At 37.9% G+C, this 27,825-nt stretch overlaps 3 protein-coding genes across 9 annotated transcripts in view; 2 read left to right on the top strand and 1 right to left on the bottom strand.

The window, feature by feature from the left end:
- Positions 1–9,660, top strand: part of LOC137634948 (transcription factor cwo-like) — a 12,090-nt gene extending 2,430 nt beyond the window's left edge. For 2 of the 6 annotated variants that reach the window (XM_068367515.1, XM_068367514.1), the window contains exons 3-4: positions 1–54; positions 5,108–9,660. The exon at positions 1–54 is cut by the window's left edge and continues 45 nt beyond it. In XM_068367515.1, the coding sequence (XP_068223616.1) occupies positions 1–54; positions 5,108–6,408 (1,355 nt within the window). In that variant the 3' untranslated portion in view covers positions 6,409–9,660. Of the gene's footprint in view, positions 103–5,107 lie in introns of all 6 variants that reach the window. The other 4 variants (XM_068367513.1, XM_068367512.1, XM_068367510.1 and 1 more) reach the window with 3 other exon arrangements.
- LOC137634940 (uncharacterized) overlaps positions 1–27,825 on the top strand; it is a 592,943-nt gene that overhangs the window by 41,949 nt on the left and 523,169 nt on the right. The gene's annotated exons all lie outside the window — the stretch shown is intronic.
- LOC137635011 (uncharacterized) overlaps positions 18,694–27,825 on the bottom strand; it is a 94,783-nt gene continuing 85,651 nt past the window's right edge. For both annotated transcript variants that reach the window (XM_068367615.1, XM_068367616.1), the window contains one exon: positions 18,694–19,244. In XM_068367615.1, the coding sequence (XP_068223716.1) occupies positions 19,217–19,244 (28 nt within the window). In that variant the 3' untranslated portion in view covers positions 18,694–19,216. The remainder of the gene's footprint in view (positions 19,245–27,825) is intronic.

Below are 27,825 nucleotides of genomic sequence, written 5' to 3'. Positions count from 1 at the left end.
CAAGCGGCTACCACGCAAATAGTTCATCCACCGGATCGTCTAGCGACGGCAACGGTAATGGCTCGACCCATGCTTCCGAGAGTAAGGACACTCTTGTCACAGGTAATGCGCAAGGCTCAAGGGAGTTGTCATTTGTTCCTTATTTGCAGTCAAAGGTTATAAAGGCAATAATGCATTAGAAATTTGATTTGTCAAAACCTTGTTTTCCTCTTGGGCTCATGATGAGTTAGCTTTCCCTGACATGTACTTTATGAAAGATTTCAATACATCTTCGCCTAGATATTGATATCCTTTTTAATGATACGATGCAGAGGAAGCCGAGAGGTACTAAAAATCCCATATGAGATTTTGAGCAGCAGTTTTGGTCCCAAGGAAGGAACTCCAAGGTTAATGTTGTTTGAAAGAGATCTGGCTGGACTGGTAATCATATTCCATGGGGCAATTTTTTTCTGTTTTCTTTTTTTTTGTGGGAGGGAGAGTAATGAATTTATGATGACTAGTAGGTAGATTTTTCTTTTGCTTTCTTTTCTACCATATTTGGTTTTTAACTTCTACTTTACTGTCTGCTTTGTATCGTTATTTCTCAGTTTATTTCTATTTTTAGTCATCCAAATAATCATAGACGATTATGAGTTAGGCTTTTTTTTTTGGAAATGTCCACCATGCCAGGGCTCTTTTTGCTTTTGACATAAACTCAAAATTTTTCAGTCATTTTACATGCCAAAAATTTGACAAAAAGCTCTTGCTGGAATGCTGGAGGTAGCAAATCACAACATTTGAACTTGGGTCTTTAGCATTCTACCGCTGCCACTAGTGGTGTATTTCCCTATTCTTATTTTAATAACAAGAGCAGTCCCACCTCGCTCGTCTCTTTTATCTAATATAAGACTAATAATCGATTTATAGTATTTTTTTGGTATTTACATTGTAACTTCCCATATCCATTACTGTATTACTTTGATCCCTGGGAATATTGTTTAACAGTATCTACATTTGAATTTGAATTACTACATAACTAATTTTATTTTACTTTTTGAATCATAAGTGCAGTAAGTCAAAGCTCTCGTGCTGTTCTGATACTACTGATGATGATGGTTTAAAATATCCCCCAAATTTTAAAATACCGTAATTTGAGAGACCTACATTTGCATGACTGTTTCCAAAGCCTTGTGCAACCAGCAACTGAATAATGTCACTTGAGAGATATTAAGAGACCAGTGCATGTTGAATGTCATTCAGGTGCAGTCTTTGAGCTATCCTGTGTTTGACCAGGTCAAAAGAATCTAGTGCAGCTATGCTGTATATGAAAGTGAATACATAAGTTGTTAAAAGTTTGGATTAGATGGTAGTTTTGGATTTTGTGAAGGCCGCGCTTCATCCCATTGCTCACAGAAATATTACTAGAGTTTAAGATAGAAATAAAAGTTTCCATTTTTCATGTTAGTGGAATTTTTATCTAATGAGTTTCAATGGTATATTTTACTTTTGAATACTAATTTAAAGGCATTGGCAATATGTAATAATAATCACAAAGATTGAAAATCTCTTTCATGGTGCAGAAATGAAAGGTAAGGATCAATGATATTGCCAAGTGTTACAGCATGGTAAATGCCACCCTTTCTGTGTTGCTTTTTATATGTATTGTAACAGCCAGTGTAGACTTTCTATTCTTGGTTGTATAAGGGCTTATCACTTACTTCATAATGATCACCCTATACAATACACCAGACTTGAAACAAGTCCAGTGTTTCTTGTAGCGTTATGGGATAGCCAGTTCTAGTTGGGAATGAGGATGGAAACAAGGAATTCATAACACTTCCCAACTGGGTCATTAGCATATGATATAGGTTACCACATATGTACGTATTGGGTATATGCAGTAATACCCCTCTCGCCCTGTTATTAAATGGTTCCAAAAGACCCGACCTTATAACGTGACGTATTGAACACTAAAAAGTACTTGATAAGCTTCCATGTGAAGTAAAGTACTGTGCAGTACACCATTTCATCGTTGTTGTACGATGCAGAGTGACATAAAGTCGGATTATATGTTAGTTAAACCAACTCAAAGAGGGGTATTACTGTATTGGGAAAGATAGCTCCCAATTGAAAAGTATCCCAAAATATTTATATAATGTATATATGTTTGTGTGTATGCACTTTTATTAAGTGAAATTTATTTACCTGAAAAATTGCTTATTCTGTGCAGTTAGCATTGAGTTCCATGTATTGAAAATGTGTAGAGTCTGTTTCCTTCCATGTATAGGAAGTTTATAAGGTTTTATTTCCATAAAAGTGCTTCACACAGTCATGCAATTTTATATTTGTCCCATATGTTGGTTGCAGAGTGGAGAAAGTTTATATAACTTTTTACTGGTCGTTATTTACGTACTTATTACTGCAAGGGCAATTTGCATCACAAGCTTATCCACCCATTTAGTATTAAGTTTTGATTCTTCTTTTTTTCCAGTCACATTCCCAACTATTGATAACAGTTCAGGTATATTCAGAACTGGTTTTCATACCCTGAAATATTAAAATAAATATTTCATATAGTTTTTTAGACTTGCATTGTTTCACTTGGAATAATATTCAGCCTGCAAAGGCAGATTGAAACTACAGACATGCATGATTCCAGAAGGAATTGAATCTTTATTTTATTATTGTTGTTAGTCACTGACATTTCCTAAGTATTCCCAGGTTCCTTTTATGCTTCTTGGGATTTTTTACTCCTTTAGGATTTTAATTTATTTTGTTATGATTCCTACTTTAGTCAAAGTTGGATAGATTAAATATCTGTTTTAGCAACGAAGTAAATGGGCAGGATTTAAGTGGATTTGGGCATTGCTTGGAAAGTTATTCTTAAGAGATAAGAATGATTTCTTCATAAAATAAGATGAGATTTAAGAAATATCACAGTAAAATCAGAAGGTTGTAAAACACCTACATTTTTAACTGTTATGAAATAAAAATACTAAATTCTGATAAACCACCATTTACAGTATTAGTAAACATCTATATATTGTAAAACAATTGATTGTTATAAATGAATGACACAAAAGGGATTTGCCTGTCAGTTTTGAACTTGGATATTTTTGTCGTCAGGAATTGAAAGAAGATAGGTTATTACAAATTGAAACACTGGTATGCTGAAACAGCAATAATGCTTGATATCTATCGATAAGAATAACTATGCCTTATTCTAGACATACATATTGTAGTTCTGAAACCTATTGGAGGGAGGGCCTAAACTATGTTGCATAAAACATGAAAAAACTATAGTATTACAGGACTTCCATTAGGAGTGGGAATTTTAAATTCACTGTTTTTGGTACTGTATTTGTCAACCTCTGATGGGGTGAGTATTTGGTTCCAGATTTCCCCTGTTGTACAAATTCTAGGGGAAGAAGAAAATTCTATAGATTCAAAACTATAAATAGACCTGTTAGGATGATTATCTTGACAGGATCGGACAAAGGATCATTAGAAATGCCACTTTTGGATCCTTGTAAACTAGGAACCAAGAATCTGGATAAGTAGGATACCAAAATAGAATAAATTTCTTTATATTTCATTTATGTGAGCATTCTCTACTTCCAGTAAGCACCTATTATAACTGGCAATAATTTATAATTTTGTGGTGTAATTTTGCTGTGCAATGAATCCTAGCAACCAAGCAGGATTTTTCTTTCCTAGATGGCAGGATAAAGTCTTAACGAGCACATCTAAAATGTTTTCATGAGGCCCAAAGCCTTGTTGGTGAAATAGTAGTCCACAAGTACATGTCAGTGTACATATTTATAACCCAAAAGTTTATCTATGGAAAGAATATCATCTACCATCCTTTGAAAGAGTAAAGTCTTGAAGGTCTATCATATAGGTGCCTACCAGGAACCACAGGTCGTTCATTTACGCAGTGAAGTATTGATGGCTGGACTGGAGACTCTAAAGAGCTCCTTTCCTCAAGCTACCCTTCATAAAGTCAATGTACTAAGGTGCTAGATGGTTTTTCAGAAACACAGAAAAAAAAATCGCCCACCTTTTTGCTTTTAGGGCATCCTTCCTGGTGGCACAGAAAAAAGTGCATTCTGCTTTTGAAAGCCTTATTGATTTTATTGATGATACTCCTGACTGACACCTATAGATATTTCTTTTGATCTAATATATTGTCACAGCCTTTCCTTTCTTTGATTGCATTTTCTCCCCAAATATTTACCCGTCATAGGCTGACTGACAGTACCAAAAATAATCGTATAGTATCTTACATCCGTTTTCCAGCTTATTTACAAGAATTTTAACATATTTAGTTGATGGTTCACCATTTTCTGGGCTGTTTATGCACATTTATTTTTGTATTTCAATAACTTTTTTCATGCTGTATGGATGTGGTATTCATTGCTCAGATGTTATCACCAATGTTGGATGCTACTCAATTTAGTATTCATTATGAAGATTGCTTTCTGCATTTCAGAATGATAAGACAGTCTTTGTTTAGAAACTGTACGATAAAATTGAAAGCCAATAAGCGTAGTGGGACTGTCTCTTCTATAGTAGATATTTTTTTTATAGTCCTGCATAACTTAAGATTCAGTAGGATTTTTATTAATTCAATGTAGCAATAGTATTTTATATTTATATTCTATAGATAGTCTGATACTGAAATGTAGATGGAAAAAAAAACTATAAGATTTCTGTTCACATCTTTTCAAACTAAAATTGTTTTAGATATTTAGGTCACCATTTGATGTTAGGTTTAAGAACATTCTACAAACTATACCTTTACTATATTCAAATTAAAGAAAACACTTTATGGTGTAAGATTTTCATTGGAATAGGTTATGGTAGATGTAGCTGTCAGGTATACAGACATTTGGTGACAAATGCTATTCAGTCCTTGGTTATGGAATTGATGAAAATATAAACAACTTGCCCTTTAGGATTTTTTTTATAAACATTTATTTATAATTATTTTATTATTAACTCATATTTAGTGTTGTACACTAAAAACAGGAAATCAAAACAGAAAGTATTGAATTTGAGGGAGAATATTAAAACATGTACAGTTTGTTTTCATTTGTACTCATGCTTGTGCTTTATCTTTTAACAGAGGAATCTGCGTATCGATCAGATGAGAGGCCGGGATCTGATGATAGAGATGAGAAGTCGGCAAGTTCAGGCCTAGACGGTAGCTCAGGGATGGGGAGTCAGTTACGAGAAATTCTCCAGCAGCATTCTGGACCTGGTGGAGTTGTTGATCGAAGATCTGGCTACTCCTCTGGTTTAAGCTCTAACAACTCCTCCAGCGGTGATGATAGTGTTCGAATGTACAAATTTAAATCTAATATGAAGCACAGATTTAGTGCTGATCTTGAGCAGTCCCACCAAGTCCGTAAAAAGAGAAGGGATTCGGAATCCTCGTGTGGGAATTACACTGATTGTGAAAAAGATAGGGTAACTCCAACTGGCCATTTACCCCGTCCAACATCCTACCAAGATGGGTTTCCTAATGAATCTGTCAAAATGCTGGACGGTCAAGATAGCCCGATGCTTGAAAAGAATTGTGGAACTCCATCTCCAACACCTAAGTATGAACATCCTAGTGGGCGTCTTTCCCCAACACGTCATGCGGCAGAGAGCCCTGGTGGCACAATTCCAATTTTTGCTCTGAATCAGAATGGAAGTTTTTATGTACCCCTCACAGTTGACCACTCTTTGTTGGCACCTGCAATGGCTGGTTTAAATGAAAAATCTCCTGTTTTACATCCAGTATCCATCTATGTTAATTTTTGTTGCCCAGCTGCAACAGTTACGGCAAATATAGGTGCTGTGCATCAATCAAATTTTGGAGGATCCCAAGCACCCCATTCTAATGTTTATCCAGCAGTTGGTATCCGACAAGCTTATGGTAACCACAATTCATCATTACATCACTTTGAATCATCCACTCACAATGGAAGATTCCCCTCTCGTATGTATAATGACAGGAAACGAAGAGAGCCTCCTAGGCAAAGTGTTTCCCAGTTTGAAGACCAACGTACAAATCTCTCTAATCCTCCTGAAACGGTAGAAAAGAGAGAACCAGGTGAAATTGACATGAGGGAATACCGCGATGTAAGGGATCATCATCAACAACAACAACAACAGCGGGATTTTTCAAGGGATACCTCGGCTTGCCATGATCTAGGCCGAGAGTCGAGAGATCAGGAACACATGCACGAGGTAAGAGAAGTTCGAAATTTGCGTACAATTCGAGATCTCAGAGAAGCCCGGGATGTGAGAGAAGTTCGTGATCCTGTGCAAACTGTTCGTGAATTTATTGATGCTAACAATACTTGTCCTAATAATTCTGCTTATTCTCGGACTCACCCACACTGGGCAGCTGCTTACCATATCCAATCCAAAAATTAGAAATAATCTAAACACGTTTATTATTACTTAAGTTATGTTACTGTACTGTACAGAACTTGTAGAAAATGGAAAATATGATAAAACTGCTGGCTTCAGTTTTTAAAGATTATTTGTGCTGTGAATTAAACAGATTTTATTATGAAGGTGGTCATGACACTACTACAAAATAACGATTTTGTAACCCGTGCATTTGTATAAGTAACGCTGGATAATTTTACTGTTATACATACAGCAACCGATCTTGGTTTAAAAGACTTCTTGTACGAAAACGTCAAACCTCGGAACACTTACGAAGCACTGCTTATTTAGTATGTGCAAGACAGTGATATTTAGGCCACTGAAATAAGGGCCCAATTTTTTGTTTTCATTTTTTTGTGAAGTGCTTATTGCTCAATAACCTAATGAACATGTATATATGTTTTCCCAAAATACCTTTACAATCATATTTAGACAGTACCTGAGAAACTAGACGCAGGTGAGGAAAGATGATGGTGCAAAGTAATGAAGTAATGTCTTAGTAAGGGCAGTGATGGAGGGATTGGAGTGGCAATTAATTATATTAAAATGGCAGTGTTTACACAGTTATAGTTTGAAGTGATGTCAATTTGGTGATGTATCGTTCTATATGCAGTATGCTAACATTAGATATACTATGCCATGTGTGTAATATATTTGTATGTCACATACAGATACACAGGCATATGTAAGTACATACATGTGGATATCTACAGTACACCTTGATAAATTTGCATGTACATATGATACGTAAAATTGTATAAAATATATTTAAATAGACTGTACATAGATAGCCTTTGTGAAACTATTTGCTAATTCTTGCTAAAGAAATTTTTGTGAAAGTACTCTCGTTACCAGGTAATCCCATCATATAGACCAAGAGTTGTATTTTCCTGAAATGGTATTATTTTTAGAATGACGGAATTTCTGGCGAGTAATCTTAAATACTGTATATAGCAGTGAAAGCAGATTGATTAAAATGTAATTTTCAGCTCTTTTTGAGGAGCGTACGTAAAGCCATGTCATTTAATATTGTTGGTACGTTTTGAGTTTTAGCTCTTAACATAGTGTTGACATCTTTATATGGTGTAGCTGAAATTTATTACTACTGTATTAGTAATTTTCCAGAACCCTCCACTACTGTCAAACCTGAGACCAGTTGTTTCCGTGATATGTTTGTTGTGCATTGCGTCTTAACTAGTTGCTTAGTCGCAAAGTGCTTTGAATGTCAAAATATGTTATATTATGGTGTATATTTGAAGATTTCTATTGTATTACAATTTGTTATTACTGGTATCCAGTGATTTTTATGTTAATGATTGTCTCCAAATTGGATGAATTTTCCTTGTTAATGTTTACAGTGCTATGATGGGTGTGTATGCTAACAAACTGAAGCAAATTGTGAGACTGATTTAGGTTTTGGTCATTTACTAGAGTGGTATTTGACTATTTATGGAATACTGATAGAACAGATTGAGTTCTTGCTTCCTCAACTTTGGTTTTAGGCTGATGGTTCCCTGAGTAGCTGCACTGTCTTCAGTGTAGCATCAGTGGGATGGTGAATTATATCCATTTGAATCATGTGGGGGTTTTTAAGATATCCAAAGCATTGCTTCTTGTCAAAAATGTAGGATTTTCTCATGAACAGTGAACTTGAATGTGGACATTTAGAAATGCATCTGTTTTAATGTACAATTTATATAGGGAGACATACTCACGTGCATATACAGTATATCCACTGTTCCATTTTCTTGAATTATAATTTTACTGATATAAATTAGAATATTGTAAGTACTGTCTAATACCAAATTTGTCTAGTATTCATTGCTTGAGTCACAGGTACTTTGTTTTTGTAATAATTTTCAATTCAGCAAGTGTTCAGAGTAGATATTGCCATAATTTTTTTATTATTATTTTGGGTGGTTTTTAGTTATTAAAAAACCCTGAGAACATCTTGTAATAATACTGAATTATGTACCTTCATAGTATTTCCTTTAATAGCGGAGGTTACTTTTATGCATGTGTGTATGTTATAGCAACATGTATCAGTTTAGCATTAATTCAGCCTTGAATGTTTTATTCCATACCAGCCTCAGAAAGGAGTTAAAATGTCATATCTCAATGCATTCCCATTCTCGGATTAAAAAAAAATAAGAGATTAAAGGAGTTGGGAACTTTTTCCCACATCTAAGATCTGTATAATTATTTGATATTCCTATTTTACTTTTGTAATATAATAAATGCATAAGTCCTTCGTGTGGGGGATTGAAAAACTTCAAAGCTGAATTTGCCTTACGAGTTTGTTGCTTCTATATATTTCCTTATAAACATTTATATTTCTCTTCTCACTACAATTTTATAATATATTGTACACATACACTGCATGAGTTTTTTGGAATTTTGAGATTGGTTTACAGATTATGAAGTTCCTTTATAGTAGCTCAGTAATTGAATTTGTTTTATGAAAGAGTTTCATGTTGTAGCCAGTGTAATTATTCCATTTTTCTTGAAATTTGCAGCTTTAAAATCTGTTTTTCCAAATTATTGCTATATGTATATTGTAGTTTACATAGTGCATACTCTCAATATTGAAGATAAACCTAGATTCTCATTTGTTATGAATTTTACAGCTTATTTGGTGTGAGTAGGTCATAGCATTTCAGGAATGAAATTTTTTGTTTTTTAAAGAAAAACCTATATCTGGAATATTCTATTTATATAATTATTCTTTTGAGTGTGTTCATATTGCAGGTTTCATGAAAATTGATTTTGTTGGCAATGGATGGCTTCATAGGTCCTAAACTCTGGAATTACGCCCCGAATCCAGAAATTCAATATGATGAAAATTGATTTCTGGCCAATTTGTTAGAGCATTATTTCATTAGCTAACCACACACAAGTCTACCTCATTCTCGGGAAGTAAGTAAACAGAACAGTCATCTTTTTGAGGAAGTTTAATTTTATGTTTGTAATACAGTATATATTTATCTCATTTCTAGTTTAGTGTGAATTTCATTGTTTAGGAAGAAGTCCCAACAGAAGTAATTTTCTGCATCCTTAAGCGTTTTCTCTTCAAAATGTTTGCAGGACAATTTAAAGTTAAAATTTTGGAAACTTGTTAAATAGGAGGACATTTTATGGATGTTCCTTTGGTTCCATTACATGTGCTGGACATCAGTATAAATTCTTATATATTCAGGACTAGTAATCTTTATTTTACATAATTTGAGACTAACGCATTAACAAAAAAGTCATGGTGTCTCAGATTATTTATACATTTTATGTTCCACTTAGCTCACATTTTATCATTTAAAAAAGTAATTCATTATCATGAGGAAGCCTTCCCTTGTTTTTTGTTTTTTTTCTTCGTTCTTTGAATATACAAAGATGTATTTTGAATTGGCAACTTTCTAATGCAAAAGCATAATTCCCAGTTTATTAATAGCTTCACTGCGTAATGGACATCATACTTAGGTGTATTTTTCCCCTGCTGGTTTAAATTCCCTTATATAGAACATAATAGGGACCAAAATGATAGGAACCTTTAGATTTATATTGGTGAATTTCTTCCATTCACGCTTAATACCCGACAAGGAAGGCTTATTGGAAGTTTTGTGCAATATGAATTTCATACATACAATAAATATTTATGATAGGATAATCTTTATAATTATAATCGTAAAGTTTTTTCGAAACTGTTAGCATTGAGCATTAATTATGATTATCTGTAAATTAATGTAAACTTGATAATTTCATATCCTACATTTGTCTGGTTTAACTATCCAGTCTATAATAACACAGACACTGATAGGTTGCCAAAACTAAGTTTACCATGACTTAAAAAAAAAACCAAGTTTACCTTAACCCAAAGTTTCTTAAAATTTTATCACACTGTATCATGCCTAAATTAGTATGCTGTAATTGTAATCCTATTGTCTCTAATAATCGACCATAAAATCCAATTATTGGGCTTCTTGGTAACAATTTCATTTACTGTTCAGTTTGGAATTAATGACACTAAGTTTTATTACCAAACTTCATACACAACTTATATTTGAGCTAGCAGGTGCTTTATACTTCAGCACATGTAAAACAAAAACCTAATTCATTTGTAACTTCAAGGCTGTAAAGTAATATTTTCCAACATAAATAAGGATCTTTTCTTAGAGACATTTGTATTAAAAACTTCAGCTAGCTTCCATTTCAATTATAATTTCACAGAAATTTTTATTAACAGAGCTTGTAATAAATCAAAACTTGACCAAGTGAATGTTTACATTGCATAGTTAAAGCCCTGTCCACACGATCGAGCACGCATGACTGGCAAACCGTGATACCCGACCACAATAGGTTGTGAGAAAGAAGGTTGATGTCAGAAGTGAGAAAACCATAGTCAGGGATCTGGCAGCAAAGTGTTGCCAGATCCTTGCCTCTGGTTTTCCCACTTCGGACGTCATGAACCCTCATTCTCACTATCCTATTGTTGCCTGGTATCACGGTTTGCACGTCGAGCATGCTCGATCGTGTGGACATGGCGTAACAAATGAAGGTTTAGTTTAACCCATCTTTGTTTTTTTGTTACACAAAGTATACACAACATTTATGGGTGACCACAAGTTTCCAATATGAGTTTTACAATTACAGAATTAAATATATTGTTGCTTGTACTCATATGTGCAGTACCTGTTCTCAGATTTTGACTTTTGTAACTTAGTTAATACATCATACATAAATTTCTTAAGATTTATTAAAACCTGTAAAATTTACTGCATTACAATGTAAATACATGTGCAATCATGGAGGTTGTGTAGTATTTTCTTGGATCATCCAATCAGCCTTTTTTAAAATTGCTGATGTTACTGTTATTTATTCCTACTTTGTCAGAACAACTATGGATATCTAAAAAAAAAAGAATTGTTCAACTATTGCTTAATTCATTCAAGTACAATAATTTAGTTCCCATTATGTCACTTCAAAACCATCACATGCTGTATCACTCTACTGTAAATGTTTGAATAGTGGGAAAAGGTTTGGCTTAAAATTGCAACAAAAAGAACAGATTTTATAAGTATAGAAATTGAAAGGTATGTTATCTTTGAGAATATCGAGACAATTTTTATCCCAACTTTCATGTGGTCATTGGATATAATTTTTTCCTATCGTGAAAGTTGTTGGTTATGGTGTTGTATAAAGTGAAAACCGAGATGTTTAGCACTGAATAAAATCCTTATATTACTCACGATTTTTATTTATCCTATGTATCCCTCATACTATCTACTGGCTGTTATACAGTAAAACTAAATAGAGATTATAGGTAGTAGGTTGGCCTGGGCACCAGCCACCCGTTGAGATACTACCGCTAGAGAGTTATAGGGTCCTTTGACTGGCCAGACAGTACTGCATTGGATCCTTCTCTCTGGTTACGGTTCACTTTCCCTTTGCCTACACATTCATCGAATAGTCTGACCTATTCTTTACAGATTCTCCTCTGTTCTCATACAACTGACGACACTGATTATCAAACAATTTTTCTTCACCCAAGGGGTTAACTACTGCACTGTAATTGTACAGTGGCCACTTCCCTCTTGGTAAGTGTAGAAGAGACTCTTTAGCTATGGTACGCAGCTCTTCTAGGAGGAGGACATTCCACAAAATCAAACCCTTGTTCTCTAGTCTTGGGTAGTGCCATAGCCTCTATACCATGGTCTTCCACTCTCTTGGGTTAGAGTTCTCTTGCTTGAGGGTACACTCGGGCACACTATTCTATCTAATTTCTCTTCCTCTTGTTTTGTTAAAGTTTTTATAGTTTATATAGGAAATATCTATTTTAATGTTCCTGTTCTTAAAATATTTTATTGTTCCTTGTTTCCTTTCCTCACTGGGCCATCTTCCCTGTTGGGGCCCCTGGGCATAGCATCCTGCTTTTCCAACTAGGGTTGTAGCCCAGCAAGTAATAATAATAATCATGTATTTGAATGAATCCTTACCAAAGAGTTTGGTCACAAAAAACCCTCTGTCTCTGAGATGTTAGATAACCTCCAACCGTGAAGAGATAACCAATCCACTGTATTGTGGTACTTCTTCACGTGCGGCTCACATAAGAAGTCGCACAGAGTTGAAAGCTCCTTTGGAACTTCCCTCAGGATTATTATTATTATCATTGCTAAGCTACAACCCTAGTTGGAAAAGCAGGATGATATAAGCCCAGGTGCCCCAACAGGGAAAATATCAAAGTGAGGAAGGGAAACTAGGAAAAATTAAATATTTTAAGAACAATAGCAACATTAAAATAAATATTTCCTATATAAACTGTAAAAAAAAAAAAAAATAAAAAAGGAGAGAAATTAGATAGAATAGTGTGCCTGTGTGTACCCTCAAGTAAGAGAACTCTGTTAAGACCGTGGAAGACCATGTTACAGAGGTTATGGCACTACCCAAGACTAGAGAACAAGGGTTTGATTTTAGAGTGTCCTTCTCCTAGAAGAGCTGCTTACCATAGCTAAAAGTCTTTTCTACCCTTACCAAGAGGAAAGTTGCCACTGAAAAATTACAGTGCAGTAGTTATCCCCAAGGGTGAAGAAGAATTGTTTTGTGATCTGTGTTATCATATGTATGAGGACAGGAGAATTGGTAAAAAATAGGCCAGACTATTCGGTGCTTGTGTAGGCAAAGGGAAAGTGAACCGTAACCAGAGAAAAGGATACAATGAAGTACTGTCTGGCCAGTCAAAGACCCCATAACTCTCTAGCAATAGTATCTCAACTAAGAAGAACTGGGTACCACTGCATGTGTCCATTTCAGTGCTACCAAACTGATTTTGAGATTTGGCGTGATAATGGCTTTACTGGCCACTTCCCTTGACACACAATGATGGGAAGGCAGAGGCGGTGAGGCCATCCCACAGGTGTTGAAATATGTCTCCAGTATGGCTGCTTGGGCACTGGTGAGGAATACACTGCAAGTCCAGTAATCGTCTCATCACTAAAAGATTCTAAGACCATTCTGAGTCCGCAATTTTATTGCCGTCAACTCAGATTAAATGTGATGACATTGTTTTCCTGGAATAAACTGTGTTGACAGGTACTCGGTTATCTTCTGACCATGAGTGTATGCTCATACCAACTGGTAAAGGGGACAAAAAACTGGTGACCCTTGCTTGCTGACATAAGCCACTACAGTACTGTAGTGTTGTTGCTCATCAACACTCCTGACCTCTTACGATGTCTTGGAATTGGATCTGAGCTAGATACGTTGCGATATACGCCTTTATAATCCTTATTAGGAACATCAAGCAACTCTGAGGATCGCTTGAGTTGGCGCTCTTTCTTGCGGTCTATGACTACCCTAGGAAAAGGGGAGAAAAGAACTGGTCGGTCAGAAGATGGAGCTGTTCAGTTTTTGGTTTTTCTCTTAGAGAATTTCAGGAAATGTCCTTTAAATGCTTTCTTCTTGGCTTGAAACATTCCTTGAGGTGGTGTCGGCTCTTGTGGTGGAAGTTCTACATAATTGAACGGTACACATTCATGAAGATTTTGTTCTCTCTCATAGTTGAAGCCTCACTTCTCTGAGGTTCAGACTCTGAACCAATGGCCCTCTTTAAGCTTGCATACCTCGAGGAAATATGTAATAAGATCTCTCAGACTAAAGTCTGAAGAGATCCAGGAGTGCTCTTCATTGGTTTAACCAAAGGCTGATCATCTGGGCACTTCTTCCCTCACTCCCAGTGAGATATGCAGAGAACCCACAGACGAAGTCTTTGTCATAGGATTCAATGCTCATAGAGGGTGAGGGCACAACATAATGCTTCAATGGTGCAACTCTTTCTCATTCAAATTTCGGAGAGCTTCAGCCAGAGCCATTTCAACGGCCAGGACATCCAAAACTGTATGTCCTGCAAAAAGTACAGCGTGAAGGCTTGGTCTTGAACCTGCACCACTTTTGTTCAGTTTTCCAGGGCTTACCCACATGTTTGCTTGTGAGTCTCCAAAGACAAACATAATCTGAAAGAAAGATAAAAACTTATGATAGAGAAAAGAGATCAAAACTGACAAATTTTGAGTCATCAGGGAAGTATGTGTATACTAAACTACGGCTGAAGTCAAAGTGAAGGTTTCTCTGCCTGGCGGGTAGTTAGGGCCTACCCTCCACCCACCAGCAACTACAATCATTTTGTTAAGAGTTTAAATGACTGCTCCAGCTTCGCTGAAATCATACTTTTATTAAAGGGCGGTGGTTTGTATTCGTGTAGGAACAAATAGCCGATCATCAAGGAACAAAAGAATACTTATTCCCATAAACCTTAATTAATTTGGGAGCCATAATCTTGGTGGAGATTAAGAGATCTCTCCATAGACCAAAACATCATGCACTTAAATTGGTAAACCTTCAAACCGTTCACATACCGATGGACATTCCTTGAATTTGATAAATGGGAATGTGAAAATATGAATCTGTCAAGTCTATAAAAACCTTAAATTTTTTCCTTATCACCAGAACTGTTGAGGGTTTTTCCTTCTAAAATTTAGTGAGAACAATAAACCTTTTTAAATAAAAACATTTAGACCCAGTCTCTAGTTTCAGGACTAGGAAAAACCAGTTGCAAAATCCTGGAGATTGATGCAATAACCTTTCTGTCACATTCTTCCAAAGGAGACTTTGCCAAGAAACAGTATAGCCATGAACACTGTGTTTACAATTTGATTGTGTTCAAAATACAAATAATGATTACAGTCAGTTTATCAACTACCGTCAAATGGTTCCCTATTGGGCGTAGGGCACTACACAAACCTGAATTAAAACATGTTAGACAATTAAATAGTTGAGTGAAACGATTTACAATGAAATACAAAAAAAAAAATATAAATATCAAAATAGAATTCAAATAAACTTATTTCTATACTAATCCCATGATCATTATAATGCTACCAAGTTACTTATTAAACCCTGTTGGAAATTTGCATTACTAAAAGAGTTGCTTGGATTTCCAGTGGGTTGATTGAGAGAACAGAGATGAGAATGCAAAGGTGGATTATGGGAATGTCACTATTTGAAAGATTGGAAAATGATGAAAGAAGAAGAATAGCAGTAGTAAAGATCACCGAGATGATGAGTGTCACGACTGAGATGGTGTGGGCACGTGTTAAGGATGGATGGTGGGGAGGGAGTGAGGAGGGCTTAGGAGGAACCTGTCAGGGGGGAAAAGATCAAGAGGGAGGCAAAGAATTAGATGGCGAGAAAGGTGAAGGATGATATGGAGAGAAGAGGTTTGGTGGAAGAAGATGCCTTTGATCGAAGGCATTGGAGAGGGCACATCAGGTAACCGACCTCTTAATGACCCCTTAATGTAGGGATAACGGTGGGGAAGAAGAAGAGAAACAAGGCTCAAGGAGTGGCAATCAACTCTATAATGCAGTGTATCAACAGAACCCTTGAACTGAGTGGCATACCAAAACAGCTAGACACAACATGAGAGGTTAATATAAGATTCAATTCAAGAGATGATTAATCTAGGAATACCTTTTACCCAAAAGCCTTGCTGGCCTTTTGTGATTGCCTAAAGGTAGCAAAATCAGAAATAGAGGACGTAAAATCAGCAATCCGAATTAAAAGACAATTTCCTTTTACAACTTGAGTCTTTAATGTGAGCATTCACTCACTGAAGATAATCCCTCATTAAAGGAACTGAAAGCAAACTACTGTATATTCTTCGCAACAGTCATTCAAATCATGTGACAAAGAGAATAAAAATCACTACCATGCAGTAAAAAATCCTTTGAACAACTCTCAAAAGTCATAAAAAAGTCAGAAGACCTCGCTTGTACTATAAAAAGTGATACTGGGTTTCCATAAAACTTCCTATAACAGAAACACGTTCTGAAGAGCAGGTATTATTATTATTATCATTGCAAGCCAAGCTACAACCCTAGTTGGAAAAGCAGGATGCTATAAGCCTAAGAGGTCCAACAGGGAAAAATAGCCCAGTGAGTAAAGGAAACAAGGAAAAAAAATAAACTACAAGAGAAGTAACGAACAATCAAAATAAAACGTTTCAAGAACAGTAACAACATTAAATTGGATCTCATATATAAATGATAAAAACTTCAAAAAACAGAGACAAGATAGAATAGCATGTCAGAGTGTACCCTCAAACAAGAGAACGGTAACCCAAGACAGCGGAAGACCACAGTACAGAGGCTATGGCATTACTCAAGTCTAGCAAAAATTGGTTTGATTTTGGAGTGTCCTCCTAGAAGAGCGGTTTACCATAGCTAAAGTGTCTCTTCTACCCTTACCAAAAGGAAAGTAGCCAATAAACAGTTACACTGCAGTAGTTAATCCCTTTGAGTGAAGAATAATTTTTTGGTAATCTCAGTGTTGTCACGTGTATGAGGACAGAGGAGAAGTGTAAAGAATAGGCCAGACTATTCGGTGTATGTGATGGCAAAGAAAAAAATGAGCGCTAACCAGAGAGACGGATCCAATGTAGTACTGTCTGGCCAGTCAAAGAGTCCAATAACTCTCTCGTGGTAGTATCTCAATGGGTGGCTGGTGCCCTGGCCAACCTACTACCTATAAAGAGATGTTAGAACGAAAGCATGGCAACTGAGGAACTGAAGGATAAAGGGTATGATTCACCCGTGAGGATGTATTGCTATACACTGCCACATAATTCCAATACTACACTAGAGGGGCAGGACTATAACAAGGAAATAAAATGGGGAAATTTTTTAATTCTAGGGTAGACGTTGACAATTAACCAGTTCTGAGAGCTAAGCAATATGAATACCAGGGTAGTTTTATAGAAATAATTAGGAATCTATTCAATCTCACATAACAGAACCTCCACTACATCCTGAAAATGTTGAGATTTCAAGTACTTCACATGAGCTTATTCCTCCTTTTGTGGATGAGGTGATAAAAATTTTCTATTGCCCACACTAAGCAATTACAGGAGTCACTTAACCATCTATGTGTTTTTTGTGCAAAAACACATTGCATATACAGTATCTATGCACACCAAATTACAAGTTTGAAAAAACAGCACAATGTGAGGCTCTAGTGGTATGAAAAACACATTACTTATGCAGATTGAATTAATGATGTGAGGTGACTGGCTTGTTAATGTGGAAAAAGGTAGAATGATAATGTAACCCTGCCATCTTTAATGGTTAATAACTGTTTGAGTTCATTAGGACTAAGACAAAAATAAATCCAAAAACAAAGAAATATTGGATTGTAAAGTGAAAATTGGAGTACGGAGGTTATGCCAAATAATCAAAAACACCAAAATGACAAAAGGCCTGTGCAGCTACTAACTTTACACCAGTGGCTTAAAAGGTAGGTAGAACTTATTGATTCATATCAAAGTGCTGTAATACAGTACAGTATTAAGAATCCTCACATATTTATAATCATTAACTACATTAAATGGTACACAAGAAGGGAATGCTTACATCAAGCCTTGTACATTGAACTATAAATAGTACTGAAAGTTCTGAGTAGCATCCCTTATACCACCAGCAGAATTGCTTTTCTACCCGAAACTCCAACAATAGATTTTGGAAGAGCAAGTAACTGCAATGAGTATTTTTGCATACACACACTAATATCTTGTGTTCAAGTCCAACAGTTACATTACTAGTAAAAGGTAAACCCAACAAAGGCCCTTGAGTACCAGACACAACAGGTCTAAGCTTACTAAAAACACTAACAAATCCAACTTTGTTACCAATCACTATCGATGAGATAAAAATCATAGCCTCTCCAAACATCTAAGATATGACGAGCCTTAAATCTTATGAACACAATCTTTTCAATAATAACCAAGGGAACAATAATAAACCTCTTTATTCGCCCTACTCTCATATCTGCTAATTTGATCTGCCATCGGACTTACATCACCAAAGTTCAGGATTGACATACTATAGTCAATTTCTTTTAGCGATGCAGATTTGCACCGACTCACAGCGGTGCCCTTTTAGCTCGGAAAAGTATCCTGATCGCTGATTGGTTAGAATTATCTTGTCCAACCAATCAGCGATCCGAAAACTTTTCCGAGCTAAAAGGGCACCGCCGCGAGTCGGTGCAAATATGCATCGCTAAAAGAAATGGACTATAGTGTATGATAATGGAATGGGTAAAGAGAAAGCCCCTTGAATGGAAAGTGCTAGGTGTAGTTTAGCAGGTATACCTCTTTCCCCAGGCTATCCACTAATACAGAAGGCAATAATGCATAAGTAGAATAAAAGGCTTGTATTTATAAAATACAAATAAGATTCGATATATTTTCTCTTCTGTTGTTTCTAGTAACACAGTAGTACTTTCAAAAGTCCTTTATAGTTTATTGACTACAATATTCAAGTTACAAACTATAATTACAGCTTCTGAACATTGAAATATATTTTCTGAAAGGTAAATCTATTGCAGTTAAACTGCTAAATTATTTCTAAATTTGGTTTTAAGAGAGAAAAGCAAACACAAACTATTTTACAAGGAATTTGCATGAATCTGTAAATGACCTTAGAAGTTCATCTGGAGAAAATAATTTTCATTTAAAATTGCTCTAATTAATATATACCTGCTTCAATTCCATAGGATTCCCCTTCAGATTCATATGTTTTGTTTCCATCACTTTCATACTGTTCATCCAGAAAGTCAGGTTCTTGTCTTTCATAATCATAAAATGCCTCCTCCGCCTTTTCATTTTCTTCCTCAACAAATTCCGGACTTTCCATAGGCTGAGGTATCACTTCAGTTTTTGTACTTACTTTATTACACAAAGTCAGTCGCCTTTCTAAGGGTTCTTGGTCCTGTTGTTTTTCCTGGAAAAATACATTCAACTTGTAATCCCAGCAATACTTTAAGCAGGAAAGTAATGAAAATTAGGCTCAGTTGCAATCATTAGTGATAATATACTACAAGACAACACTATAAATAATCCATGCAATATATATTTCGTCAAGGGCTATCATTAAAAGTTAACTCCATAACAAATTAAAGGGGACACCCAAAAGGGATAATAATATAGGAGATGGAGATGTACGTACACCTGGGAGCTAAAATGACACTTCATAGAAGCTTGAGACTTGTTTACAATCATGAAGATTCATAATATCATTTAAACTAGCAATCAACTATGATTAATTTTTCAAGAATACTATTAGACAATTTAAAATTTAAGAATTGCTTTAAGAGAGAACTGGGTGAAAATCCTTTACTTCCACTCGAGATGATAATCAAGCGATTATGATCTATAACAATACAAAATCGGTTGAAGATGACATGTCTTGACAAACATCTATAGATAACATAGAGCAATAATAAGTATCAGAACTTATCGAGGTAGCTCATTTGGATAGCCGACCAACATCATTAAAGAGTAGAGCTCCTCCATAATCATAAGCTCTTTTTTTCCCCGTAGTTTATTACTAATAGTAACAGAGTTCTGAAGAGTAAAGTCTATACTAAATTGGGATCTGCCATTCAAAACAGTTTATTTTGAAATTTATTGAAAATTATCTTCCAGGCTAACAAAACTATACACCATGACATCATATTATTAATATGTACTTGATCATGAACACCTATATTTAAAGTTATATAATGGATTGAAAGACAGATTTATATTGTAAACTGATATCACAAAACTTACATATAATGTAACATAAAATGTAAAAAAAAAAAAATTAATTATAATTATAAAGTACTGTATTCTAAAATTGGTTCAGAAATTACTTGAGCTAATAACAATCAACAAAGTTAAGTAAAAATTAACGTCTTGACTACAATCTTAGAAACCAGCGGTTCAAAGATTTAACATTAGCATTAGATTGATGCCTTGATGGATGGAAGGTCTTTTTCTGACGTCTTCAAAAACACAGAGCAAAATAAAACACGTCTGACCAACGCAGATGCTGTTGAGGAATGAGGATAGGGGGTGGGGAGATGTAGGGGTGGAGAGGGATAGTCGTAGTAGGAGGCAACAGATGGGTGTAGGACGGCACCTCGTTGTTCCAGGGGAACAAGGAGGAGAGGTCTAATTGGTGAGGGACCTATGGTCAGGGTTCAATCACACCCCAGTTTTCTATACCGACACTCAAAGAGTGAGCGAGCTAGGTTTATTTCTGGCATTCCATGCATCTCTTTTTTTTCTCTGGTATATTCAGCAATAACTATGCCTTAGAAATGGTGCTAGAGGAGCATTTCATGGAGCGACACAGGTCGAGCCCAGAAATATGGTTTTGGAGTGGGAAGATGATTTCACCTCTTAACATTATATCAGAAAAGATAAATGTTTACACTAGACGTAAGACTTGATTATTTCTCCCAAACATATGAAATAATTACTTTTATGTTTAATCCCTTGCTCTTCCATACTATAATTTATTTATCTACTAAAATAAAAACACTATTTTTATATGTACTGATTATTACAGTACTTGCTACATCTTTGTTCTTACTACTGTACACATACAACCAATCAGTTTTTCTTATTTCTCTATCAAATCTAAAATATTTGCCAGTATCGGGGGATATTGAGGAAGGAGAGGACTAACTGGTAAGGGACCTCTGGTAGTGGTTCTAACACGCCCCAGTTACTATACCAACACTCTTTTAGAGTGAGCAAGCTGGGTTTATTCCTGGTATTCCATGCAACTTTTTCTCTGTTACTTTTAGCAGTATTTATACCTTAGAAATGGTGCTTTAAGGAGCATTTCACTGGGCGTCACAGGTCCCTCGCCCAGAAATAGATTTTTCCTTCGTCAAAATCCCTTTTTTATTCTGAGAGATCTTGAGGAGACCTTTAGACCTTGGAACCGATACTTGACTCATGGAAGTTCCTTTGTCTACAGGGTTTCACTCGTGTAACAGTGGTGCATAGGAGGGGGACAAAGCTGACACAGATTCTTCATAGGTGGTAAGTTTATGGGAGATGTGAACAAAGGGATGAATTATAGGGAAAATTGGGTATGATCATTTGTACCCAAAAATTTCAGAATATGTTACTGGCTTGCCCAATTCTTTTTGCTCTTATGGTCTATAAATTGAATATGTTATTTTTATTAATAAAATAAATTTTTGAATATACTTACCCGGTGATTATATAAGGTGATTATATAAGCTGCAACTCTGTTGCTCGACAGAAAACTCTACGTTCAAAATACGCCAGCGATCGCTATGCAGGTAGGGGGTGTACATCAACAGCGCCATCTGTCGAGCAGGTACTCAGTACTCAATGTAAACACAGAACCAATTTTCTCCTCGGTCCACTGGGTCTCTATTGGGGAGGAAGGGAGGGTCCTTTAATATATAATCACAGGGTAAGTATATTCAAAAATTTATTTTATTAATAAAAATAACATTTTTCAATATTAAACTTAGCCGGTGATTATATAAGCTGATTCACACCCAGGGGGGTGGGTAGAGACCAGCATTACTTGTTTACATTAATATGAGCTAAGTATTTTGTATTTCATTTTAGCAGTTATTCAAAATAACAAACATAAAATAAATAAGTACCTGGTAAGGAAGTCGACTTGAACAATTACTCTGCCTTTTTAAGTACGTCTTCCTTACGGAGCCTCGCGATCCTCTTAGGATGCTGAGCGACCCCTAGGATCTGAAGTATCAAGGGTTGCAACCCATACAACAGGACCTCATCAAAACCTCTAATCTAGGCGCTTCTCAAGAAATGACTTTGACCACCCGCCAAATCAAGTAGGATGCGAAAGGCTTCTTAGCCTTCCGGACAACCCAAAAAACAATAATAAAACATTTCAAGAGAAAGATTAAAAAGGTTATGGAATTAGGGAATTGTAGTGGTTGAGCCCTCACCCACTACTGCACTCGTTGCTACGAATGGTCCCAGAGTGTAGCAGTTCTCGTAAAGAGACTGGACATTCTTAAGATAAAAAGACGCGAATACTGACTTGCTTTTCCAATAGGTTGCGTCGATTATACTTTGCAGATATCTATTTTGTTTAAACGCCACGGAAGTTGCGACAGCTCTAACTTCGTGTGTCCTTACCTTCAGCAAAGCTTGGTCTTCCTCATTCAGATGGGAATGAGCTTCTCGTATTAACAGTCTGATAAAAGAGGATAAAGCATTCTTTGACATAGGCAAAGATGGTTTCTTAACTGAACACCATAAAGCTTCAGACGGGCCTCGTAAAGGTTTAGTTCGTTTTAAATAGAACTTAAGAGCTCTTACAGGACATAAGACTCTTTCTAGTTCATTTCTAACCATACGATAAGTTTGGAATATCGAACGATATTGGCCAAGGCCGAGAAGGCAGCTCGTTTTTGGCTAGAAAACCAAGTTGTAGAACATGTAGCCGTTTTGGATGAGAATCCGATGTTCTTGCTGAAGGCATGAATCTCACTGACTCTTTTAGCTGTGGCTAAGCATACCAGGAAAAGAGTCTTTAAGGTGAGATCTTTCAGGGAGGCTGATTGTAGCGGTTCGAACCTGTCTGACATAAGGAATCTTAGTACCACGTCTAAATTCCAACCAGGTGTAACCAAACGACGCTCCTTCGTGGTCTCAAAAGACTTAAGGAGGTCCTGTAGATCTTTATTGTTGGAAAGATCTAAGCCTCTGTGACGGAAGACTGATGCCAACATGCTTCTGTAACCCTTGATAGTGGGAGCTGAAAGAGATCGTTCTTTCCTCAGATATAAGAGGAAGTCAGCTATTTGAGTTACAGGGGTACTGGTCGAGGATACGGATACTGACTTGCACCAGTTCGGAAGATTTCCCACTTCGATTGGTAGACTCTAAGGGTGGATTTTCTCCTTGCTCTAGCAATCGCTCTGGCTGCCTCCTTCGAAAAGCTTCTAGCTCTCGAGAGTCTTTCGATAGTCTGAAGGCAGTCAGACGAAGAGCGTGGAGGCCTTGGTGTACCTTCTTTACGCGTGGCTGACGTAGAAGGTCCACCCTTAGGGGAAGTGTTCTGGGAACGTCTACTAGCCATCGAAGTACCTCGGTGAACCATTCTCTCGCGGGCCAGAGGGAAGCAACTAGCGTCAACCTTGTCCCTTCGTGAGAGGCGAACTTCTGCAGTACCTTGTTGACAATCTTGAACGGAGGGAATGCATATAGATCTAGATGTGACCAATCTAGTAGAAAGGCATCTATATGAACTGCTGCTGGGTCCGGGATTGGTGAGCAAAATATTGGGAGCCTCTTGGTCATCGAGGTTGCGAAGAGATCTATGGTTGGCTGGCCCCAGGTGGCCCAAAGTCTCTTGCATACATCCTTGTGGAGGGTCCATTCTGTTGGAATTATTTGTCCCTTCCGACTGAGACAATCTGCCATGACATTCAAGTTGCCTTGGATGAACCTCGTTACTAGTGATATGTCTAGACCTTTTGACCAGGTGAGGAGGTCCCTTGCGATCTCGTACAATGTCAGAGAGTAGGTCCCTCCTTGCTTGGAGATGTACGCCAAAGCCGTGGTGTTGTCCGAGTTCACCTCCACCACTTTGCCTTGAAGGAGAGACCTGAAGCTTTTCCAGGTCAGATGTACTGCCAGTAGCTCCTTGCAGTTGAAATGCATTGTCCTTTGACTCGAGTTCCATAATCCCGAGCATTCCCGACCGTCTAATGTCGCACCCCAGCCTACGTCCGATGCGTCCGAGAAGAGAACGTGGTTGGGAGTCTGAACAGTCAGGGGAAGACCCTCTCTAAGGTTGATATAGTCCTTTCACCAAGTCAGACAAGACTTTATCTTTCCGGAAACCGGGATCGAGACCGCTTCTAGCGTCTTGTCCTTTTTCCAGTGAAAAGCTAGATGGTATAGAAGAGGACGGAGGTGTAGTCTTCCTAGTGACACAAATTGATCCACGGATGACAGTGTCCCTACCAGACTCATCCACAGCCTGACTGGGCAGCGTTCCTTCTTCAGCATCTTCTGGATGGATAGCAGGGCTGGGGGCTGATCGTCTTGTTCAGCAATGTCCTCATCAGAGGGTTCCTCATCCGAAACTGATGAGGAAACGGCAACGGAGTGGGCAACGTCTGACTCGCTGAATCCGGTCGCACTGGTGGATGCGTGACGGAGCCGGACGCAATATCATGGAACTGCTGCACAGTCTGTGAACTGTCAACAACCATGGGTGCGCGAGGAAGTACAGCGTCAACCCGAAACTGTCTAGACTGTCTGGGTTGTGCAGTCAACACCCTACCGGGTTGCTGAGGTTGACGCACTGCGTCACAACAAGTCACCTCTGCTGGTTGTTGAACGTCCTGAACGTCAACAACCACCTCCGAGCGTCGCTTAACGTCAACGTGCGACTGGCAACCCACACTGGGTCGCATCGGTGGAGGAACCACCTCAACTGGCAGACGCGAGTAGGTTACCTCAGCGTCAACAGGGCGCACAACCGACCGGTAGGAAGGTTGTTGGCCAGAAGGAGGAACCACCTCAACTGGCAGACGCGAGTAGGTTACCTCAGCGTCAACAGGGTGCACAACCGACCGGTTGGAAGGTTGTTGGCCAGAAGGTTCTTCTCCGCATTTAAGTCCTCTATCAAGGACGCAAGCTTGGACTGCATGTCTTGCAGCAAAGCCCATTTAGGGTCTACGGGAGCAGGTGTGGCAACAGACGGGGTTAGCGACTGAGGCGGAACCATTTACCATCCCTGAAAGCCTTGTTATGTGTGACATAATAGTACAGCAAAACTTCAAAGGCTCGACAAAAGTTGAGAAGTTGACCTGTAAACAACTTGGAGCGTCTCCTGGCTAGGCGCCAGGGCGAGTCTACCAGAATTGAGAAGTCTATCTGGGCAGAGGCATGAACTCCCAAGCCGAGAACTTCTCTCGTGTCCTATCAGACTCTCGCTCTATAAGCCAGTTTAAAAGAAGGGAAATCAAAGGCTGTATCCCTAAAACTCCTCCTGGTGCAAAAACCAGTCGCCTAGCCAACGTAACGCTCTCTAGGAGAGCGAGAGAGCACTAGCTTAAAAACAACGGCTTCGAAGTAGCTAGGCCTAGTGTAAGTTCTGACGTTTAGGCGAACGAGGAGCAGCAGTTACAAGATCCGGACGAAGATCCTTAAAAAAAATCATCATGATTTAATTAAAGTCCATAGGAGGCTAAGCAGCTTAAGGCTCCTCTCCAAATGACAGAGTCCTCAAGGGAATATCAGTAGGAGGGAGAACAGCAACTTCCTCATCTACAGGAACCTTGTCCGATAAAAGCTAGGTTACCTCAGTGAGTCTCTCACTGGTGCATTAGTAGCAGACCAGAAGGCAACGTCATGTAACTGCTTGACAGTCTGTGAACTGTCAACAACTGAACTGTCAACCACAACAGGTGCGTGAGGACATACAGTGTCCACTCGAGACTGCTTTGACTGTCTAGACTGAGCAGTCAAAACAACTCTAGAATGCGGAGGTTGACGCACCGCGTCAAAACAAAACAACTTAGACTGTTGTTGTACCTCTCGAACGTCAACGGAAGGTTCCGTGCGTTACTGAACGTCAACATGCGGCTGGCAGGGTACACTGGAACGCATGGGTGGCGGGACTCTCTCAGCTGGAGTGCGGCAGAAGGTCGCCTCAGCGTCCACAGGACGCACAACCGTGGTTGGTTGTAGGCTAGAGGTTGGTGCAGTGTCAACCTTCTCCGCACGAAAGTCCCGCATCAATGACGTTAACTGAGACTGCATGGTCTGCAGCAAAGACCACTTAGGGTCTACAGGAGCAGGTGCGGCAACAGACGGTGTGACTGCCTGATGCGGTACCGCTTTGCCTCTCTTAGGAGGTGAGCAGTCGTCGGAAGACTGCAGCGAGTCCGAACTGACCCAGTGGCTACAACTGGGCCGTTGGACTTGCGCGGAAGGGACCGACTTGCGCTTAATAAGCCGCGAGACCTTGGTCCATGGTTTCTTACGAGAAACCTCTTCCGCAGACGAGAAATAAATGGGCTCTCTCGTCTTTGTGTGGGTGGGGCGATCTTGGGTAGATACGCCTGAAACCACGGAGGGAAAAAACGTATGTTCGTTGATCAAGGCCTCTCGAACCCATAAGTCGTTCGACATTACTTCTCCCCTGGGCTTGGGAGCTTGCAAGAGGTCCCGGACTAGGTGAACGACAGGCACGAACAGACGAACCCTCGGACGCAACACTGTAACACTTTGCGCATATCACTTTATCGATTTTCTGTTTTGCACTTATTTCACTGAAATCGAAACTTTTACTGATTTCTACCTGAAACACGCAATTCTACCCTTCATTAAAAGGTAGTAATTGCGAAATCAGTCGTATAATGCAGCTCATTAATACTAGCAAAAAACAGAAAACATATATAAAGATAAAAAATTCAGTGGCTGGGATAGAGACTAAACACTAGTTCAAATAAACTACGTTTACAATCTCTCACCGCACATAGCCTGGGGACAAGAATAAAACCCTAGAAACGTTTTACCTTCTTCCCCGTACAGCGACTAGGGACGAGAGTAACTCGAGAACAACGTTACCCGCTTGAACGGAACGTTTTCTCTCCTCTCTCTCCCTCCGTCTCTATCTCTCTCTCTCTTTCTCTCTTGATTTCGCACCTAAGAGAAGAGCCCAATTATATATCGTCAAAAAAACATGTTATTTGACTAAAGGAAAAAACTGAAAGGTTTTCCAAATAAAAAGTTCCTTTAATTTAGAAATTAAAACATTTAAGCTAAGAAAGAATGAACAAAACGTCAGAATCGATTTACTCTTACTGCAAAGTGAAACCGTGATACACTCTCTCTCTATCGTAACGATAGAGCGCATGTTGAACGTCCTGGACGTCAACAACTGCGTAGTCTAAAAAACTAAACGTTAGTTCATCTTTGAAAACAGTACGAAGACTATCAAAGAAATTCTTTCATAAAACATTAAATTTAAAAAGTTTTAAATTCTTTAAAGGCTAAATACGATATAACGGGCTCAACGTTGATTAACTTCGGTTCCAAGTTAGGACCGCCTACTATCAGGAAAGGTCGCATATAAACAAAACATAAAAATTTATATGTTTATAATAAATGGAAAGTTAATCGAAGAGGCCTAATAAAGGCGGAGAGATATAAAATATATAGATCTATAACGTGTTAAGCAAAATTACTAAAAACCTAAACACACTTCCGTCTAAGGGAAGGTTCGGCCATTTAAAAGTGAAAGAGAGTCCATACTCTCTTTGTCACCATAATTAAATCTATCCAAAACGAGTTCAAGTTTTGAGATGAAGATAAAACACCTGCATAGCGAAAGCTCAAAACTAGAATAGTGTACTTCACCAAATAGTTGTGAAAACAAATCCAGTTAGTAACAGCGAATTAGTAGGTCTTGCCGGTAGCCCGACAGAGAGAAAATTGGTTCTGTGTTTACATTGAGTACTGAGTACCTGCTCGACAGATGGCGCTGTTGA

The sequence above is a fragment of the Palaemon carinicauda genome, chromosome 45 (assembly GCF_036898095.1).
Source record: "Palaemon carinicauda isolate YSFRI2023 chromosome 45, ASM3689809v2, whole genome shotgun sequence".
NCBI lineage: Eukaryota > Metazoa > Arthropoda > Malacostraca > Decapoda > Palaemonidae > Palaemon > Palaemon carinicauda.
This window is presented reverse-complemented; position numbering and strand designations above follow the sequence as displayed.